Source organism: Erythrolamprus reginae, chromosome 6, assembly GCF_031021105.1.
Source record: "Erythrolamprus reginae isolate rEryReg1 chromosome 6, rEryReg1.hap1, whole genome shotgun sequence".
Classification (NCBI taxonomy): Eukaryota; Metazoa; Chordata; class Lepidosauria; order Squamata; family Dipsadidae; genus Erythrolamprus; species Erythrolamprus reginae.
This window is the reverse complement of record NC_091955.1, coordinates 62,524,364-62,546,275: the sequence shown is the minus strand read 5'-3', so window position 1 is coordinate 62,546,275 and position 21,912 is coordinate 62,524,364. Positions and strand designations below refer to the sequence as shown.

At 39.2% G+C, this 21,912-nt stretch overlaps 1 protein-coding gene across 3 annotated transcripts in view; it reads right to left on the bottom strand.

Moving 5' to 3' along the window:
• ATF7IP (activating transcription factor 7 interacting protein) overlaps positions 1–21,912 on the bottom strand; it is a 104,120-nt gene that overhangs the window by 53,198 nt on the left and 29,010 nt on the right. For all 3 annotated transcript variants that reach the window (XM_070755981.1, XM_070755982.1, XM_070755980.1), the window contains exon 2: positions 10,535–11,607. In XM_070755981.1, the coding sequence (XP_070612082.1) occupies positions 10,535–11,600 (1,066 nt within the window). In that variant the 5' untranslated portion in view covers positions 11,601–11,607. The remainder of the gene's footprint in view (positions 1–10,534; positions 11,608–21,912) is intronic.

Genomic DNA, 21,912 nt, shown 5'->3' with positions numbered 1-21,912 from the left:
TGTCTCTGAGCAGAAAAGGAGCCTTCCCTAGGGTGCGAGATGACAGGGGATCCCTGTCCACCAATTGCAGCTCAGGAGGTGACGTAGGTAAAATGGCCGCCATCTCGTTGCCGTAGCAACCCTCCAAGCTTCTGAGCACAGATCGGCCCTTCGCGCCGATTTTCAGCTCTCCAAAATGGCCACCGGCCTGTAGCCATAGCAACCAAACAAACCTGAGCACAGATCGGCCCTCCCAGCCGATTGCAGGCTCACCAAAATGGCCGCCGTAACCATGGAAACGGGGGGAAGCCGACACACAACCTGTCAAGCTTTCCCGCCCTCTGGAGCCACTGTCGCCGCCGACCTCGGCGCTTTTGCCTGAATCGGGAGGCCGGGCCAGCCTGCTGCCTGTCCTCTCTTCGGTGCGCCGTTCCTTGCGCGCGCGGGGGGGGGCTTGTTAGCGCGCCCCCCGGACAAGGCCCTGTCCACTCCTGACAGGCGATCCTGTGGCATATCCGCCATGGGGGGGGCGGACCCCCCCGAGGCGTCAGCCACCTCCTCGACTACCGGGTGCCACCACTGGAGTGGACTGCCCGGGAGCTCTCTCTGACCCCCACAGGGCTCCAAGTGGGAAGAGATTCAGAGGAGCAGCAGATCTCAGGGCCCAACCCACTGGAGGTTTTTAACCCTGGCTGCTCGAGGATTCCTTCCCCCAGCTGCACCTGAAAAGCACAAGAAAGAAATAATTATGGTAAAATACAATTTTATTCACAAATCAATTAACAATAATAAAAAATAAACAGAGAGAACAAACTCAAAGTCCCTATACTGCGACTGAGTTTTTTAGACTGGAGGGCTAAGGGGGCGGTGCCTGCCTAATATTTAAATTAAACTCAGTCCCGACCAATCAGACTGTAGAATTACCCATCTTGGACTCTCCTTGCAAGTGCATTGGAGAATGACTGTTTAATGCAAAGGGTGGGTTTTAAAAGTCCAAATACTCGTTAAATACATAAAAAATATCTTTCGTCTACTTCACAGCAATTTGTTTTTTACGGGTGGTCTTGGAATGCATCCGTGAAAAACGAGGGATCACTGTAATCCAAATTTCTAAGATGAATCCTTAAAGTCACAAATTGTCTCTAATGCCATCCTGCCACTAGAGCAGGAGTCATCAAAGTGCAGGCTAGAGTGTAGGTGACCATACTCAACTGTTGGCCAAGACATTTTATCCCATTAACTTTAAACTTTCAATCCACATGGAAACAGGCAATGGCAACTACAATCTCATCTCTAGTCTTCTCTCCTTCTACTCAGCATGCAATATGATCAGACGCATACTTAACTAACTTTAAAGTTTCTAATCAGTGGAAGGCGTTTACTTGGACATAATGCACGAATGAAAATTTCTTATCCAAAGAGACAATGCCCCTGTGACTTTGGACATACACTGAACACGTGCTTCTCCAATCCTTTACTACAGAAACATTCAAACTAGCCTCATCTCACTATTACTGCATAAATATCCAGGGTACACAGAACAATTCGATATCTCCTTGTGTATAGCTCTTTTACCTCCATTCCACTTTCAATTCCCATCAGCTGACTTCGCTCAAAATATCGTCTTAGAAGTTTGGGCTGACTTTGGTCCTAACGATTACTCTTTTTTGGGGCAAAAACATAAATTATATAATATGCTGCCACAAATTCTCAGCCACAACTTCAACAATCAATGACATGATTTCTCTGGAACCTTTGATTTCCCCCCCCCCCTCATTTTCTCCAAACCTCTCAATATGGTTATACATGCCAATCTTTTTTAGGCCTTTGGCTTTGCTCACAAACTCCTAGGGAATTTTATCTACTTGATAATTTTCAGATATCTTCTACTTAGTCAACATAGTGGATTTTCAGTGGCTAGTCACAATATATTAGCATTTCACTTTTAACACTCTGGAAATTAACAATTTTAAAGTCTTCTATCTTATACATGTTCTATTTAAGTAACTGCTTGTTGGCAGAATAGGTATACAGTGCTATTATCACTCTCTGAAGATCAGGGTATAGAATTATTGCCTTCTACCAATGCAAGAGTTTGGCAGGCTTTCCTTGGCAGAGCAAACCTGCTTTGCTGGACTGCTCATGTGAAGGAGTCTCATGTCACTAAATGAACTATACTGGGAGCTCCTCTATTAAATAATATGCAGTGCTGGAGCAACAAGCACAAACTACAAGACCATTGACATAAACCATTGAATGCGCATTGACTCATGAACCTCGCAACCTAACTTGGAATCTGGATTGGCTGACAAATTTGACTCTGCTTCTACACTCTGCTTTGATGTGGAATTCTTGTAAGCCAAACTTGTTGAACTTGTCTCTATAATGCAGAGCTTCTGAATTATTTTCTGTTACGCCCCCCCCCCCCCCCGGGAAGAAGTAAATACCACCACCACCACCACCCTGTGCCAGGATAATTGTTTGCAATATTCGGCACATTTTCGCTGAAAAAACTCAAGCGGCTTATCAGCGTGATTGGGGTGTAATGTGTTTAAGTGATGCCTTAATTTATTTGGCTTCCTGTTGTCTGCTGCCAACATTTTTAGACACAGTAAACATACCGATCTATCCTCATCTTCCACAGTAGTCATAGTGAAGCCAAGCACTAGGTACGCTTCAGGCTACTTCCTCATCTTAGCTTTTGGGAGACTTATGTTTGTCTCATTACCTATGTCTCTCTCCTCCTTTCTTTTTATTCTTGTTAAATATTTTTTCCATGGTGTCTCTTAAGGGTTTGTTATCTATACTTCATATCTCCTGTTCTATGCTGTGTGCTATTGTTCGGTGCAAAAATTCCTTACTCCTGCGGCAAAAAAAAAGCAAATCCCCTGGGATGACGCCCCCCCCCCCGGCATCGCTCCATGTCCCCCTAGAAGCCCCCGCCCCACTATTTGAGGAACACTGCAAATGCAAGTCTGTGTGTTTGACAGGCTTGTTCAGTAAAGAGAACAAAACTACCTCTTCATATACTTGTGTGTACTTGGCCTGGGACAGTACAGTGGTACCTCTACTTATGAGCTAAATTTGTTCCGTGACTAGATTCTTAAGTAGAAAAGTTTGTAAGAAGAAGCAATTTTTCACATAGGAATCAATGTAAAAGCAAATAATGTGTGCGATTGGGGAAACCACAGGTAGGGTTGAGGCCATGTTTCCTCCCAGGAAATTCCTAGAGAGGCCCCAGAGAATTCTCCCCGTCTTTTCCAGCTCTGTTTCCTCTCAGGAGATTCCTAGGGAGGCCCCACAGAGGCTTCTCCCTGCCTTTTCCAGCCCTGTTTCCTCCCAGGAGATTCCTAGAGAGGCCCCACGGAGGCTTCTCCCTGCCTTTTCCGTTTACGGTTTTGGAGGCTCTGGTTTGTAAGTGGAAAATGGTTCTTGAGAAGAGGCAAAAAAATCTTGAACACCCAGTTCTTATCTAGAAGTTTGTAAGTAGAGGCATTCTTAGGTAGAGGTACCACTGTACATCCATGCTGATTTGTAGCAATAACCACACTGCCTTCAAAATGCTTATAGATCAGTTGTTTTATAATCCACCATAGCATATTCCTGGGTACAGATGATAGTGTGTTCTTATCACATATTGATCTTATTCTTAAAATTCATATTTACTTTCAATGAGCATAAACAAGAAAAAGGCTACCTGACTGGACAATACAAGTTTGCTGATTGAAAATGATGGCTCGGTTTGGTAGCATAAAAGCTGTTGGAAGTTAGTGGACAGTGAAAGAAAACTGCTAAAGATGTTGTGTTGGTTGACAGAGACAAAGGTCTTGAAGATACTGATCTGTTCCTGAGTAAGTGAAGAGTCCCAGAGTCCCAAGAAAAATGATTGAAGATGAAGAGCAGGAAGTTTATATGCAATGGTTCCAGTGGACAGTTCAACTGTCAGGCCAGTTGGTAGAGCACTCCAGATAGCTTGTCTACATTGAAGTTTATTCCAAAGAAACAGCTAGCACAAGCATTAAAAGACGCCAATACTGTAATATCAAATATAAGAACCAGCTCAGTGCAAGAAAGAAACCAACTAATGTACAGCATAACTGCAGCTCTAATATAAAGCTGAATAGCAATAGCAACTTAGACTTACATACTGCTTCACAGTGCTTTCCAGCCCTCTCTAAGTGATTTACAAAATCAGCATACTGCCCCCAACAATTTTGGGTCCTCATTTTACCCACCCTGGAAGGATGGAAGGCTGAGTCAACCTTGAGCCTGGTGAGATTCAATCTGCCAAATTGCAGGCAGCCGGCTGACAGCAGAAGTAGCCTGCAATACTGCACTCTAATCACTGCGCCACCACAGCTCTAGCATGAAGCTCTAGCAATCATGAAGAAATAGTTGTAGTCCAGGCTACCAGTAACATTTCATGTGCTCATTTCAACACACTGTCCATCCTTCTTTCAACAATACTTCTATCTCCTCTCCTTTAAAGACCATTAATTTGGAATTAATCATTAATACTAGAAGTATTGGTAACCCTTACTTGATCACTCTGAGTGGGAAATACATTAGAGTTCGCTAAGGTAAGTGATGTTGTCACTTGGCCAGCTCCATTTGCTCAATTATTTCAATTAAGACATCCAGAAGGGAACACTGAGATCCATGGCACTACCTGCAGGAAGTATCCTTGTAATACTTTCAGAGACAATAGCCACTGGGTTGCTAGGAAACAATTCCTAGTAGAATGATTTGTTGACTTACGAAGCATGTCTGGGAATGAGTCAGCATTAAACTCTTAAAGGGAGGCGAGGTTTGAATGATGTTTTCATCCAAAAACTGGTTCAATCCTGGTCTAAACTCAATGAGGAAAGACTCAGACTGTGTATCTCAGTATCAGTATCCCAAACTAATATTGAAATATCTTTCTCATTACTGTAGACATTTAGGGCTAAGAACCTTCTTTCTATTAGTAGTATTTTCAGGATAGTTGTCACTTCCTTTGCAAAATTATTTTCTTCTATTCCTTGAATCTCCTTTTGCTCTGGAACATATCAAGGTGGGGGATGAGAGCAATTTACTGCCATTTCTTTCTGATTGTTTGGAGCAACCTATTTAAACTTGCATGTGACTTGGTCTGAACATTTTCTTATTAAAGGCATATTTGCTGGAGCTCCCATGAGTGTTTTGACATAATTTCAGTTTTCTGCTGCCATTCTGGTAACAGAAGAGAAGGTGATCCATGCTGTTTTTGGCATAGAGAGGTTAGTTGCTACTATACCCTCTTTGCTGGATCTGGGTGCCCATGGTATGTACTGTCTGATACATTGGCTGGTTGTTGGACAGTCACTGACAGTTATTGTTGTTGGTACCATGCCTTGTCTAACGTAGGAAGAACTGTTCTAAGTTCTAAGGCCTTCAGTCCTAATATATATTACACACAGATTTTGTCATGACCTTGTTGGAGCCTGAATTTGCAGGGGAAGATGAGCTGGAACCAGAGACTGAGGGGATGGCTTCATTGGCTGAGGAGGAAATGGGGAGGAGCAAGGCCAGGGCCTTTCAAGATTAGGACATTTTATAGGCAGGGAGGAAAGGGGGCAAGATGCCCAAGAGAGGCTAAGCAGTGTACATGAAAGGCAGAGCTCAGGTGGTGAGCAAGGACCATGCTCTTCTGATCCTTGACCACGGAGAGAGAAGGCAAGAACAGTGCAAACTGATCCAGCTACTCCAAAGTGCCGCGCACCTCTCCACAAGGCACACCTGGGGACTGAGACTTGAGGAGACGCTGTAAAGAGGGGCATTTGTCAGGAAGAAACGCTGAATTCCTGGAATGTTTAGTGTCGATGTTTGAACTTTCCTGGAGTCCTTGCATTCTTTTTGGATTTCTAGATTACTTGCAGTGTCCCCTTGCTTCCTGGACTCTTTAACATACCCTACTGGATTTCTTGCTCTGAGACTTGCCAGAAATGTGGGAGCATTTGGGGAAATTTGAAGCCATAAAGGGGCGGTTTGAATTGCCATCTGCCTGTGTAATCTCTGTGCTGTGCTCTGGGTCACCACAGGTTTATTGCTGGATTTCTTCAGTTCTGTTATTTTGCATAGTCACATATGGAGCCTGTCATTTTTATGCTTGGTCTGACCCTTGTGAAAAGCAAATCAGGCTGTTTCATCCTTTGCTTAACTGTGTTCCTTGGTCTCTTGTTTATTTTGCAATTAAGTCACATAGTTGCTGAAATGGGTCACTTTGCCTGTTGCTTAATTCTTTTTCTTCAGCTATCTAACTGGAGTTCACAGAAAAGACATTGCTCCCTCATATTATTCAGAAGAGGTGGAATCAACCCATTCCTAGTCTCCGATTTCAATGTTGCAACATTTGAGCGTTTTGATTTAATCTGAGCATTCCTGGCAAATTAAGTATTCTATAGTTTAACAGTCTTATATAAAATGACAAGAGATATGCTGAAGAGTATGGCCTTGGGAGACTAAAACTCTCAAGTTAAGACTACCTTAACCAAACAATAGTTTTTCATAATCATCATGACAATTGTAGGGCCATATGATATACCAATTTAGCTACACACTAAGAAAATCAGAAATCTTCCTCTATAGCTTCTCAATCAAAATTTAAAGGTAAATGATTTGCAAGAATAAGCTTAAAATTGCATCTGGTCACATGATATTGTATAATCTGAATGGAATCATATTTGACATGGTTCCTATATATCAAAATGTTAGTGAAATCCGAGGTCCCAATTACGGTACTATACTTACTTCACGATGGAATCTTACCTATAGTTTTACCTAGAAAATGGATAAGTCACCACAATAATTGATGGTATGATAAAATCAAGATAAGTTATTTTATATTACTAGTTAGTATATTACTAATCTCTTAAACAAGATCAGATAGTATCTATAGGGACACAACATAAGGTATTATTTTAAAGTTCAGTTAAAAAGTAAAAGAACTCAGGTTAAGGAAATATAAATATTTTTTTAAAAATCAAACAAATTGGATTACAAAATAAAGATCAAAAAGAGCATGTCTAAACATGAAGGAGAATCTTAGAACATTATCAGCAGCTCTTTGATATAGATTGGGCTATGAGTGATAGTCGCAAGGTCACTCATGAACCTCTGTTCAGAGAAGGGATCAGAATATGGGTTTCACCACTTCAAATCCAACAATTTAACCACTACACTATACTTCCCTTCTCTGTTCAGAGAAGGGATCAGAATCTGGGTTTCCCCACTTCAAATCCAACAATTTAACCACTACACTATACTTCCCAAATCCTTAAAGGCCATAACAACTTTCAGATGGATCAGAGGTTTAGCTGGAGCCCATCCTCAGGGAATTTCTCTCTGTAAAATGTATGCACTATGCATAGTATTTACGTGGTGCCTGGTTGTGTCTGGCTTTTAGTTGTTAATGGGGGTGTTGATGGCTGGCTATTAAATAGTTGGTTGTTGTTTCCTTGGGCTGCTGTGCCCTTGGCTACTAATTAATGAATAAGCTGGTGGTAAATCTGAGGGAGTCAGCATTATCCAGACACTTTTGTGGCCAGCATGTCCACATGCTAAAGTGTATAGAACGTTGTTACCTTCCCACCGAAGTGGTATTTATCTATTTTAATTCACATGCTTTCAAACTGCTAGATGACAGGAGCTGGGGCAAGTAACGAGAGCTCATCCTGTTAAATGGTGTTAGTACTCTATACAAAACAGTTGGATTTGCAATATATAAACAAGCTAACAATGAATGTTTGTATTGAAGTACTATAGCTTTAAGAGGTAGTATTGCAAATTGCCATAAGAGGGAGCCAGAAAGCATAATTCTCTCTCTCTGCTCTTTCTGCTGATTCACTGTGACTGATGTAGTAAGTTTTGTGTTCGGTGAGTTTGATGTATTTGTAAGCTGTAATGTATGTCTGATATGTAAGACAAAGAGAAACTTTTAATATTATTATTGTATTGAGAGATATTGACTGATTTGAATGTGTATGACCAGACTGTTTAACTTGACTGTGCTATTTCTAAAGTAAACAATAATAGAACTTTAATCCATCTGTTTTTGTATGACTAAATAATTACTCATATCTCCTGGATATCTGCTGGAATCCCACATTTCCTCTGTGCATGTCCTTGATAACTCAAGGGTTCTGCACACTCCTTAATACATGGCACCTGGTTCTTGAACCTGACTGGCAACTTTCCACCCAACAAGCCTAGCATCTTAGTCACTGGATTATTGCTTCTTCTCATCACATCCAGTTCATGGCCCTTTTGTGGGGTGCAGCATAGCTTGGTGCTCTGTCCACACTTTTTTAACAGCTACATGAAACCACTGGGTGAAATTATTTGTCACCATAGGATGAGGTATCACCAATATGCTGGTGATATCAGGATACATCTCTGTCCTAGGTTAAGTGAGTGATGTAATGGTTGTCCTTTCACAGTGCCTGGAGGATATGAAGATGTGGAGGGCGAGCAACAGACTTCAACTGAACCCCGTTAAGATTGAGTGGCTGTGGATTGAAGCCCTTGTATTGAGTTTTCATCTTGGATCTTGGATGCAGTTGCATTACTGGTTACAGACCTGGTGTATAACTTGGGGGACCTCTTAAAACTCATAGGACCTGTTTGAAAAGCAGGTAGCAGTGGGGCATGAAGTCCCTTTGCCAAACTCCACATTGTGCACCAGTTATGTTCCTTCCTGGACAAGGAGGCGCTCTGTTCAGTTACTCATGCCTTGGTGATCTCCTGTTGGACTATTGTAACTTGCTCTACATGAAGATATACAGCCCCATTTTTATCATTCTGCTCTTTTTACTTTCATTACTAGAGTTAACAGATTTTTATTTCTAGCTATCAAAGTACTATCATTAGCCTAGAGCATGTTATATTTCTTCTTTCAATTTTAAATGCCTTATTATTTTCTAATCCAACTTCCTTCAATATGTACTCCATGTATAGGTTGAATAAATAAAATATGCAGCAGTGTGAGCAGTGTGATGGCCTAGTGGTGAAGACACTCACCTCCCACTTGGAAGGTTGAGAGTTCAATCCTAGATAGTGGTAAATGTTTCTCCCGTAGGGCGCAAAGAAAAAATATCTGCTGCAAAAAAAGGTATCAAAAAGAGCATCTGCACTACGTTCCATGTAGCTGCTCTAAAAACCTTACATCTAAGAATCAGAATATAAATTATTCAAGTAGCTAATACTCTTAATAGGAAACAATATTTAAATAAGCAATGATCAGCATTATTAAAATAAAAATTTGATTTAAAAATGTATTTTCATTTATATTTTGGGGCAGTTTTTAAAAAATCTAGTACGGCTTTTCAGAGTTTTATTTATTTATTTATTTATTCTATTGTTCTATAATTTAAATCAAATTTTATTTAAATTTTAAATAATACAAAGCATATCTCAAATAGGGTGAAAGACACTATATATTGGTAAATGTTAAGAAAAATAGAATTATCAATGTAAGCAATGTTTTATTTAGATTAGAATTAACTTAAACAATGATTTTCTAAGTCTCTCAGACATATTTGAAATACTGATCAACTAATTCTTTTCTGTTACCTTGAAGAATTTTGGAAATTATTCTGTAGTGGTTTGAGTACTATTTAATCAGATAGCTTCAGAAGGTGGTGCTATACCATTTTTTGACAAAAAAAATTCTTTAGAATTCAATCCTCTGCTTATAAATGACAATAACATAACAAAGGTTTTTTGAGAAACACTTCAACCCTGATATTTTATTCTCAGTTAAATTATTTTCCAACCCTCACAAACAAAACCAATCTTTTTTTTTTTGGGGGGGGGGGGCATTAGTAATTTTTATTACAAACAGAATATCTGAGAACCAACCCTGAGAAAACTTTCAATATTGAAACAGATTGATAAGCAAAGTAGAAAAACAAGTAAAAATCAAGCCAGTTAATATCAACTGTTTACAAATATTGTACTAATGCAATTTGATTGTATACACAGCACAAAATTAAATCCTAGTCTGAATATAGTACTATAAATGTAAATAAAATCCACTAACTACAAGTAGTTATCAACAGCATGAGTTAAATACCTCTACAATAATTTTTGCCACATTTTCTGCAGATATCATTTATTTCATTTAATATTCTAGTTTCTGGGAGTTGGGTGGCACATGATTTTTTTTAAAAAAAATTATTATGGTTGGTCACAGTAAGCAAGATGTTTACACTCAATTTGGCATATTTTTATCCATCTATCAAGTCCTTTCCAAGGATCTGGGATAGGCAGATGATTATTACTGAAAAGTAGGATTTTTTCAGGGAATCGATTAATATGGTTATTGTACAGTATTATTCTTACATTTTAATTTTTAAACAGCAAAATGATGTTGATATTGTGACTTAGAAACTTTGGATACAATTAACGTTTGTTCTACATTTAATATAACTAATTCTTTATTTCACAGATAAGGCAATAATTTTACTGCATTTAAGTTCTAATATTGAGTTGTTTCGAACGATCATTTAAAATGGAGGGGGAAAAACAAGCCACTCACCTGGAGAGTTTTCATGCTTTGGCATTAATACTACAGCTTCTTTTTCACAACAAACTTCTTCTTCATCAGAAAGAACCAAGAAAGCTTCTTTGGGCAAGCTTTCATTGCTTTCATGTTTAGATGGAGAATTTAAAGAATTTGCTACCTTTTCTTCTGAACCTAAGCTAGGAGTTTCTGCAGGAAGCAAGATGGGTTGAGAAAAACAATTTAATGCATTTGCTGGGGCCAGCTTTTCTAAAATTGGAATAATTTCATCTGTTTCCAGACTAGCTGCATTTCCCAACATATTCTCAGTTGAGGGTTCTTCTACAGTTTTTTGAGCCACAGTCTCTACAACTTCTGCAGATTTGATTTCATTCTTTGAACCTATATTCAAACTACTAGTTACTGCTTTCTCATCAACGTTCTCTTTTACAATAGCTTCCTCTGCATTATTTTTTTCCTCCATAGACTGTTCAGGAGTAATAGCCAATTCATTTGTTTCTGCTGTTTCTATCATTTGGTCATTAATGTTACTTTCTTCTTCAGTATGACTTGATGAAGATTTCTGATCCAAAGTATCAGGTACACAAAGATCTTCATTATTCAGGTCTTCTTTCATAGTGATCTGTTCCTGGATATCATTATCTCTATTACATTCAGGTACTTGACTTTCAGATTCAGGACTCAAAGGTGAGTTACTATTTTCATGATGTTGCTCAGAAACAATGTTTTCAGGAGACTGAGTTTCAAATTTTGCTGTTACGTCACCATGATGATTGTCCTTGTTATCTGGACTTTTGACATCAGTGATTTCATCAGATTCTACTTTATTGTCTTCAGGATCAACACATACATCTTCTAAGCCATTCACCTCTCTTTCCTCAGAATTTAAGTCAGAATTTAATAAAGGAGAACTGGTATCTGAATCCCCGTTTTCATGTTTTCCATTTAAGAGTTTCAGATCAGCAGTCTTCAAAAAATCTTCTTTTACTTTATATACACTTTCAAGCTGTTGTCTGTCACTTGCTCGCATGGTTTTACGGGCTTTAAAAATTTTTTTGGGAAGTTCTTCACTGTTTTCCATCTTGATTCTTAAAAGTTTTAGGATAAAAAAGAAAAACAAGGAAAATTCATCAGTAAAAATCTAACATCAAGTACAATAGGTTTGCTTTTTTTTTTTGCAAAATCATTAGAAAGATGATTTAACAATTACTGTCACTGGAGCTTTTGTGGCACAGAAATCGCTTTTTATTTCAGCAAGTTATTAAAACTTAATCATAAAAGTATCGATGGCACCATATTAAAATAAAATTACATAAATTGTCATCTTTCTAGTTCAACTGAGATAGCAAGTCCGGGAAAATTGCTAGAGATTACAAGGTAGTTCTTGCTTAATGGCCACAATTAGGTTCAGCAACTCTGTCCATAAGCAATGCAGTTAAGTGAGACACCAAATGACCGCGATGGATTTACTTCACTTTTGCTGCAATTGTTAAGCAGATTATCCATGGTGGTTAAGTGATTTGTGATTTTACTGCCGGATTCTCCATTGATTCTGCTTGTTGGAAGCTGATTGTGAAACATGCAAATAGAACCACATGATTGTATAGTAATAATTGTTACTAGTTGTAAAGTTACTTTCTCAGTGCTGTCATAACTTCAGATAGTTGCTAAATAGGGCAGCTGTTAAATGAGGTCTACCTGTGCCTTCTGCAGTAGCAATGTCTAACTGTGAATCTTTTCAGTATTTTTTTTTAGAAAAATGAAAAAAAATCACTCAAGAAGCTTTCACTATAAATTCTGCTAAATTTAATGTTGAAATAACCTAAGACATTTAAACTGATATAACAAAATATTTTAATCTCTACTATGCAAACATAACAAAATATCCACAAGGGTGCAGTAGAGACTTCATAGGCTTGTTGTTAGCGAAGATATCAAGAAAAACCAAAGCACTATGCAATTAGATCACAACTAAACACTTTAAATAATTTGATGATATCTGTGTAAACCAGTGATTCTCTATTTGTTAAGAATAAAATTGCTGTGAAAAGCTTTTTCCATTCTTCAAATAAAGCTAATATGCGTGTAGCTGGTAATAGTTAACTTAAAATCACACATAAGGAATGGTAAAATAGAAATCCAATATTTCTGCTTAAGTTTTTACTCCAGAAAATGACTTGTCTATGCGTAATTTACATGAAGTGTATATAAAACCATAAAATCAAGTACTTTAGTAAGCCTTGATCTCTTCCCATACAAATGACTCCACAGAATGCAGGAAATGCAGAAAATCTTGCATTACCTAATTCATAAACACCCACAAATCATAACAGCTATGTCTTATCAAAAAGGAACTGTTTCTGAAATTTAACAGTCTTATTTTTGCTTTTTAAAGTTCTATAGTTCAGAACCATATGACAAATTAGGAGATAGGACTATGCAAGTAAATCTTGCTTAATTTTGCAAAAGCTTATACACAATATTTGCCTGTGCATAATACAATTTATTTCATACATATTAGACATTATGTCAGCTACCAGAAGAAATTATTTAAATCACTGATGTAATTTTCAGTGTGAGTAGTTTCTAAGCAATACTCCAAAGTGTCTTTGCCTTCATAATTCGGAGCTTTTCTTTCTCTTTCTTAATATTTTTTTTGAAAAATAAATTCATTGCTACAAGTCAACAAAGTTAGGTATTAGAATAGCTGCTATGAATTTGCACATACTCTTGAAGTAATATTAGTAGTTAAAAGGGTTAACCAATCACTTTCTAACTCAAATGTATTTTACTTGGCAACTGAGATCAAGATCACAAAAAGACAACAATATACTGTATAAGACTAAAGACAGTTCATTCCATACATGTTACAAGCATTCCAGCAAAGGCATTTCTATTAGTTTCAAAAGCAAAGTGTTTCTCTAATACTGTAATCGCAACCCAGTTTAGAAAAAAATTATATAAGCAAATAATGTTCATTGTTAAGTGGTTTTGCATAAGTGTTGCCTGCAAGGTAAATCGGGAAATTCTTGGTGTTGGTACCATGTTCTATGTGGACTAGAGACTCCTGTTCTAAAACATGGTTCAGACATTGTTCAACAGTCCGTCAAAATGCAAATGTACACTTGTATAATGAATTCTGACTTACTATGTCAAGAATACACATGGAGAAATGCACATCGGTGTTTTGAAAATAACAGGCAATTTTCATACATTTTCATAATCTTGCTTTTGGTTAAGATTATATTTCTTCTTTCTTTAAAGCATTTGCTGGAGTGCCTTAACAAATATTTGCTAACTTATATTCTCCATTTATGCCCTCAGCAAATTAACAAAAGTCTACATTTAAAATTATCTTCCACGCAAGCTGAATTATATCTGTATTAAAAGGCAGTGCTTACATTGTTTCATTTAGTTCTCATTTTATTAAGAAAAAATAAGAACTATAAGTCATGAATAAGACTTCCAAAATTATGGTTTGCATAATGGTTGCCGCTTAGACTGAGCCAAGAGTAATAGTGGTAGGTAACAGCATAGTATTTCTTCTATTTTTTGAGCTCTTGCAGTATCAGAAACATACTCAAGAGGGAGTTAGCTGTACTCACAAATTTTTGTGACTTATCATACAGGAAAAAACTGTCACTGTGCTTTATTCTTACCAAGCTGTTTCCTGTTAAAGTTTAGCTTATTCTATTGGCTCAAGAATGCTAATCCTGACCCACCAGTTAAGAACATGAACTCTCAGTTCTGCCCAGCAACAAGAATATCAAATAAAACTGAACATTTAGACATGGCCTGGGGAAAAAATTGCTGGATATTTAGAAAATGTACAATCTGTTGCAGTATTTTGAAATATCCTTCAATATATAATGTTAAGGGTAATTGTAGCAGTAAGATTGGAAATTGTTGAAGTTTCATACAACAGGTTATGAAATTGAGAACTTAACCTACTTCTGAATTTTTCGATTTCAGTATTAAATAGTATACATTTCCGTCAACCAACACAAAAATAAACTACAGTGGTACCTCGAGATACGAGTTTAATTCGTTCCGGACCTGGGCTCTTAAGTCGAGCAGCTCTTATCTCGAACGACTTTTCCCCATAGGAATTAATGTAAATAATTTTAATTGGTTCCAGCCCTCAAAAAACTCACAAAGTTAGTCTAAATTATGCAGAAAGACATGTTTTTAATGAAGAAATGTACATGTACATATAAATGAATAATGAAGTTTCTTTCACTTAACTTGTAAACTTTCTTAAACTTTTAAATTTACATATGTTCAACTTCTCTGCCACCCAATCCTGTAGGACAGAGGTCCCCAACCCTTTTTGCACCAGGGACCGGCTTTAAGCGATCAAGAGAGGAATGGGTGAATGAATGGACGGAGGGTGGGAAGGAAGGAAGGAAAGAGGGAAGGGACAGAAACAGAGGAAGGAAGCAAGGAAACTTATGAAAGGGGAGAGTAAGAGAGGAATGAGTGAAGGGAGGGAGGGAGGGAAGAAGGTGGGAAGGAGAAAGAAAAGAAGAAATAGAGGAAGGGAAGGTAAAAGAGAGAAAGAAAAAGAGCAAGAAAGAAAGCAAGAAAGAAAGAAAGAAAGAAAGAAAGAAAGAAAGAAAGGGGGAAGGGACAGGAACAGAGGAAGGAAGCAAGGAAACTTATGAAAGGGGAGAGTAAGAGAGGAATGAGTGAAGGGAGGGAGGGAGGGAAGAAGGTGGGAAGGAGAAAGAAAAGAAGAAATAGAGGAAGGGAAGGTAAAAGAGAGAAAGAAAAAGAGCAAGAAAGAAAGCTGCAAGCACCCCCCCGAGCCCCCCAGGCCGGCTGCAACCTTTTAAAACACACGCGCCGCTTCGCAGCTATCTCCTGAAGCCGAACGCGGAAGTTAGCGTTTGGCTTCAGGAGACAGCTCCTTGGCGCTTGTATCTCGAATTTGGGCTTGTAAGTAGAACAAAAATATCTCTCCCCTCCCAGCTCTTATCTCGAGTTGCTCTTAAGTAGAGCAGCTCTTATGTCGGGGTTCCACTGTACTTGCATTCTGTGTTAGTTTTCGAGCAACTACCATAAAACCATAAAATATTGCTAATATACAATTATAAATTACTATAAAGCCTATGCAAATCAATTGTACTATATTAATCAGTTGTGGTTTACTGCTATTGTTATTTTTGGCATATTCTCTCAAATACTTTTTCAACTTATACTTTTATTTTACTAACCATCTGTGTTATTTCCTATAGTTTGAATTTCCTATATTTGGATTTTAAATAAATCACCATCCTAGCAGGACATTTGCTTGGTCACATAAACATTCTTTTGGTTTCATAAAGATGATAAATAACCTTCAGGGTAGTATAATGGAACCTGTGTTAGAATAGTAATGAAAGTGTGAGTACTTAACTTTTAGTTAAGTTCTTAAGATAATTTCCTAAAATGATAAATTACTTCATGCAACCCCTCTCGTGAATAAAGCCCAAAGAAATAGATTTCTTGTGAATGATTTAGACATCTCTCAAAACTTGTTCCAAATCTTGCTACTGTTGAAGGCTTGCCCAAGTATAGCGGGAAATTTTGGCGATGCTCTCTTACTGTGCCTCCATTAAGAAACCTATTTTAAAGCAACCAATAAATATTTGATGCTAAAAGTTATATAGCATTTGTTTTTGATTAGGGTGACAATAAGTCTATCAAAAGCAAAATGAACATATTTACATTTTAGCTGCTCTTATGTGTAACGTTATAATTAGAGTTGATATCTTACCCTTTATGCCACCAAATGTCACCCTCTGAAAACACAAGGGAAATTACATAGAAAAACATCAAAATTCAAAATTTCAGTATTAAAACCTCCAGAAAACAATGATACATTATATTATAAGATACATCTTTAAACTTATGTTTCTACCGATTATCCTGAAAATTGTTGACTATTTTTTAAGAAGATTTTATTGACAGAAATGAAATACATCTACTTGCATGTGCACAACCACAACACAATACTGGCTTATACCAAGCCCTGTACAAAATAATAAATGTGGATCAAATAGAAAGAGTTCAATTTTGGGAGATTTCGCACATCAAAATTTGGTTACAGTACAGATTTACCTCCCCTCATCATGGACCCAATTAACCTACTGAGTTACCTTTGGCATTTACCTGCCATTTTAAAAAGACAATCTCTTTTCTGAATATATAAAAAATGTCCTTACAAGAAGCCCCTGAAGCCATGCTGCCATATTATCAGCAAGCCTAATAAGAGAAACTATACATAAAACAAGACATAACAAGTCTGATGTCAGACAAAATGACTGAATATTAGTGCAATTCCATTGGTTGGCAACTAAAGACTGATTTGTACAAGCCTGCAGTACTAGAGGCTGAGAGTCAGCAGGAAGCAGGAAAAGATCTGCCTGGCAACAAGGCTAAAAATAGCACATCTCCTAAGCATTAGCACTACCGTATGTGAAATCTGAGAGCTTCATGAAATGTTCCTGCTTCTATCCATATGCACAATGGAGTGCTCTTCATAACAAAGTTAAACTATTATGCTCCCCCACAACAGAGCCAGATTAGCACAAGTTAAGCATGTAACACCTTTTTGTGCAGTCTTCTTTACGCATAGAACACATGACACGTTTTGCCCATTATTTTTTAGTCTTAAAGACAGGATGTGTAGCTCTATATGTAGAAATACAGTTAAATTCAAGTACAATTTTAAAAATATGATTATTCTGACAAGGTTTTTATACACCATTAATCGACATGTACATATAATGTTAAAAATATGTACCTACTTATAATTTCATAGGAAAGCTTTTGACAGATTTGACTAAAATTAAACATCTGCAAAATTGCCACTTTTTCATTTAATAAAACCCAATGCTTTTGAGAAACTTTGGTGGAAAGAGACCCTTATCTTCCATGATACATAATCATTTGTGCCTCAAAGCAGTATTTCTCCTTCCATGTTTAAAAAGTGTGAACAAATCATTGTACTTCAGATTAAAAGTATTTCTACTTGTTTTAAATTGTTACCTAAGCACATAGAAACTTAAGTCAATCAAAATGATCTTCACTTAACATAATGTAAACAGACATTTAATAATCAAATAATTATATAAATGAAATGTAAAGTCTTTTTATCTGAACAGCAAATTCAGTAAAACACTGATAAATGTAGAAGGGGAAGGGGCATTGATCTTACCTGATATGCTCATAGGGTTGAGATAGCATCCAGGAATGGGTTAACTCATCTGTTCAGCTAATTGGATTTAGTCTGTTAGAGCTGAAAACCATGCCTCTGTTGCTAGGGCTTCCAGCTTTTGACAAAGATGAAGGACAGACTCGGCATGCCAGTCTCATGTATCATCCCATATTTAAGAATCAGACATCTTTGGGTGGGCTGGATGTTATCTCAACCCTATGAGAAGGAGCGTATCAGATAAGACTAACACCCTTTTTCCATAATGGGTTGAGATAGCATCCAGGAATGGGACATACCAAAGCTGGCAGTTCTATGGGAGGGCTACGGTATGGTCCTAGGACTCTCCAACTGAATGTACCCACTGAAATATGTGGTGGCCAAATGCTGCCTCCATATGGGTAAATATGTCCTCCTTGTAGTGCCAGATGAATGGCAATGGTGTAGACCACCCTGCCTACTTCTTGAAGTGATGCTTGTGTCGCCCAGGCTGCCATCACCGCTGTGTTCCAAGTCAAGTGCGCCATTATGCGGCCAGAGCCACCACCTGTCATCAGATAGTGTTTGGCGATAGCCCTTTGTCCAGTCCATCTTGGAGAAAGTCCAGGATCTGTGCTGTCAAGGCCTATACCGGAGAGCAGCCTGCCTTAGTACACTAGCAGAATGCTTTCCAGGTGACCGAATATATGCTGAGTGAAAGATATCCTCAAGGCTTCAATGGTTGTAATAATCCTGGAAGAAAGTTGTCTTGTCTTAAACCACTCCACTCAAGCGCCAGGCGGTCTACTGGAGCCACCAAAAGTCCGGGTGGAGCAACGCCCCCTGGATGAGGGAGGCCTTGCCCTGAGGGATCCTCCATGGTTGAGCCACTGACAGGGCCACTACATCGGCAAACCAGACTCTCCTGGGCCAATGCAGAGCCAGGAGCATGACCTCCACCTTTTCCTCCAGGATCTTCCTGATTACCTTCGCAAGAAGAGGGAGTGGAGGGAAGGTGTGCAGGAAATCTGAGGGCCACTTGCAGCAAAGAGTGTTGACCCCCTCTGCACCTGGAATCTGGTGTAAAATTTTGGCAACTGAGCATTCTCCACGTGGCAAAGAGGTTGACCTCCAGGTGACCGAAGAAGCTTATTAAGTCTCGAAAGATGGTCAAGTGCAGACATCACTCAATGGCCATTTGGCTAAGCCAGCCCGCCTGCACGTTAGACCCACAGAGATGTGATCCACCAAGATGGACAGGGGTCATCATTCTACCCACACCCCCAATCTCTTGTTTCCTGCATGAGGGATCATAATGTGGTGCCCCCTTGCCTGTTTATATGTGCTTTCACAATATTGTCTGTGAGACTAAAATGTGCTTGCTGGATGTCAAATGTCGTAGGCAACATAGGGCCAGGTTGAGTACAGCCAATTGGTGATGCATCAACTTTTGGCTGGGGTACAGGGGCCCTGGACCATGGACAACTGGGATATTGCTCCCTAACCGAACAGACTGGCATCTGTGCTGACCACCAGCCTGTGAACCGCTTGAAAGAGACATCCACTTGAGATAGAAACATAGAAACATAGAAGTCTGACGGCAGAAAAAGACCTCATGGTCCATCCAGTCTGCCCTTACACTACTTTCTGTATTTTATCCTAGGATGGATATATGTTTATCCCAGGCATGTTTAAATTCAGTTACTGTGGATCTATCCACCACATCTGCTGGAAGTTTGTTCCAAGGATCTACTACTCTTTCAGTAAAATAATATTTTCTCATGTTGCTTTTGATCTTTCCCCCAACTAACTTCAGATTGTGTCCCCTTGTTCTTGTGTTCACTTTCCTATTAAAAACACTTCCCTCCTGGACCTTATTTAACCCTTTAATATATTTAAATGTTTCGATCATGTCCCCCCTTTTCCTTCTGTCCTCCAGACTGTACAGATTGAGTTCATTAAGTCTTTCCTGATACGTTTTATGCTTAAGACCTTCCACCATTCTTGTAGCCCGTCTTTGGACCCGTTCAATTTTGTCAATATCTTTTTGTAGGTGAGGTCTCCAGAACTGAACACAGTATTCCAAATGTGGTCTCACCAGCATTCTATATAGTGGGATCATAATCTCCCTCTTCCTGCTTGTTGTACCTCTAGCTATTCAGCCAAGCATCCTACTTGCTTTCCCTACCGCCTGACTGCACTGTTCACCCATTTTGAGACTGTCAGAAATCACTACCCCTAAATCCTTTTCTTTTGAAGTATTTGCCAACACTGAACTGCCAATACAATACTCAGATTGAGGATTCCTTTTCCCCAAGTGCATTATTTTACATTTGGAAACATTAAACTGCAGTTTCCATTGCTTAGACCATTTATCTAGTAAAGCTAAATCATTTACCATATTACAGACGCCTCCAGGAATATCAACCCTATTGCACACTTTAGAGTCATCGGCAAATAGGCAAACCTTCCCTGCCAAACCTTCCCCTATGTCACTCACAAATATATTAAAAAGAATAGGACCCAGAACAGATCCTTGTGGCACACCGCTTGTAACCTGACTCTGCTCAGAATACTCGCCATTAACAATAACTCTCTGATGTCTACGCTTCAGCCAGCTGCAAATCCATTGAACTATCCAGGGATTAAGTCCAATCTTCACTAATTTATCTATCAGCTCTTTAAGGCTTTGCTGAAGGCTTTGCTGAAGTCCAGGTAGGCAATATCCACGGCACCACCTTCATCCAACACCTTTGTGACATAGTCAAAGAAATCAATGAGATTAGTCTGACATGATTTGCCTTCAGTAAAGCCATGCTGATTTGGCTCAAGCTAACTGGCCTGTAGTTACCAGCTTCTTCTCTACTGCCCTTCTTGTGAATAGGCACAACACTGGCCATTCTCCAATCCTCAGGAACTTCTCCTGTTAACAAGGATTGGTTAAACAAATCAGTCAGGGGGGTAGCAATGACAGATCTGAGTTCTTTAAGAACTCTGGGGTGGATGCCATCTGGACCCATTGCCTTATTTATCTTTAATCGTTCAAGTTCTTCTAAGACATCGGCTTCTAAGATCACTGGAGCTGATGGCTGGAGATCTCCACAAATTAAGACAATGAAGGACATTGGTTGATGAGCCGCTGGGCTGGAATGGGGAAAAGCCTCCTTTCCCCAAATGGAGGCTGGAGGGGGTGAAAGCCTTCTTTCCCCAAACAGAGCTGGGAAGGAGGGAAAGTCACCTTTCTCCAAACAGAGCTATGGGTCAAGAATAGCTCTCCACCCACCTGAGGTTTTCAGAATCACAAAGAGGATAGTGTAGAACCCCTGCCCCAGTTGGTTCTTGACACCTGCTGAATAGCTCGAATTTCCAGCAAGTGCCTGATGGTCGATTCCATGAGAGCAGTCTTTGAAAGACTGTTGGAAACTAGAAAGCGGTTGAAAGATCTTGGAAGGGAGAAGAGGAATTAAAGGAAGAGGCCTGACCTCAGTCTCCCTGAACCAAGCTTCTGATGTAATTTCAGCCCACCGGTCGGCAACAAGGACCAGGTGACCCCAAGGGATATGTGGATATGTGATCATTTGGGACAATGAAAGGAACGGCCTCCTCCACCCTGAAAGGGCCATTTGAACTGCCTGCCTCTGGAGGGTCTATCAGGCTACTGTTTCTGCCTGTGCCCGTACTGACTTGATGCCCTGGGAAATCCTGCATCCATCTCAGATGGAAAGGAGGTCCGGCGAAATAAGGGGCTGTGTTGTGGCCCACCAGCTGGCGCCAGAGTTGGACAGTGAGGAGGCTGGAGAAGACTTGGTGACAGAGGCAGGGATTCAGCCAGTACATTCAGAACCTCCAGAGGCTACCTTGAATGCAGAGGAAGAAGAGGAGGAGCCTGTTCTCAATGCATGCGCAGAGCTGCCAAAAGGCAGGAATGGCTCCTGAGAAAGACTACTCAGGAGTAAAGTTTGGGGTTAATTGGCCACTCCCATAGCCTATTTAAGGGGGGAAAGGATTAATCAATTTGCAGGAAACAACTCTGTTCATTCCCGTTTGGACTTTGTCTTGTAAACTCCTGTCTGGCTCTTGTTTGAAAAACCTCCAGCTTCTTGCAAATTGCTTCTGGGCATTTTGCCAATAACAGTAAGACTGAGTGGCTTATCTCCTGTTATCAGACAAACTTGTTATTTTTGTTTGAACTATTGCTGGCTGTTAAGAAGAATTA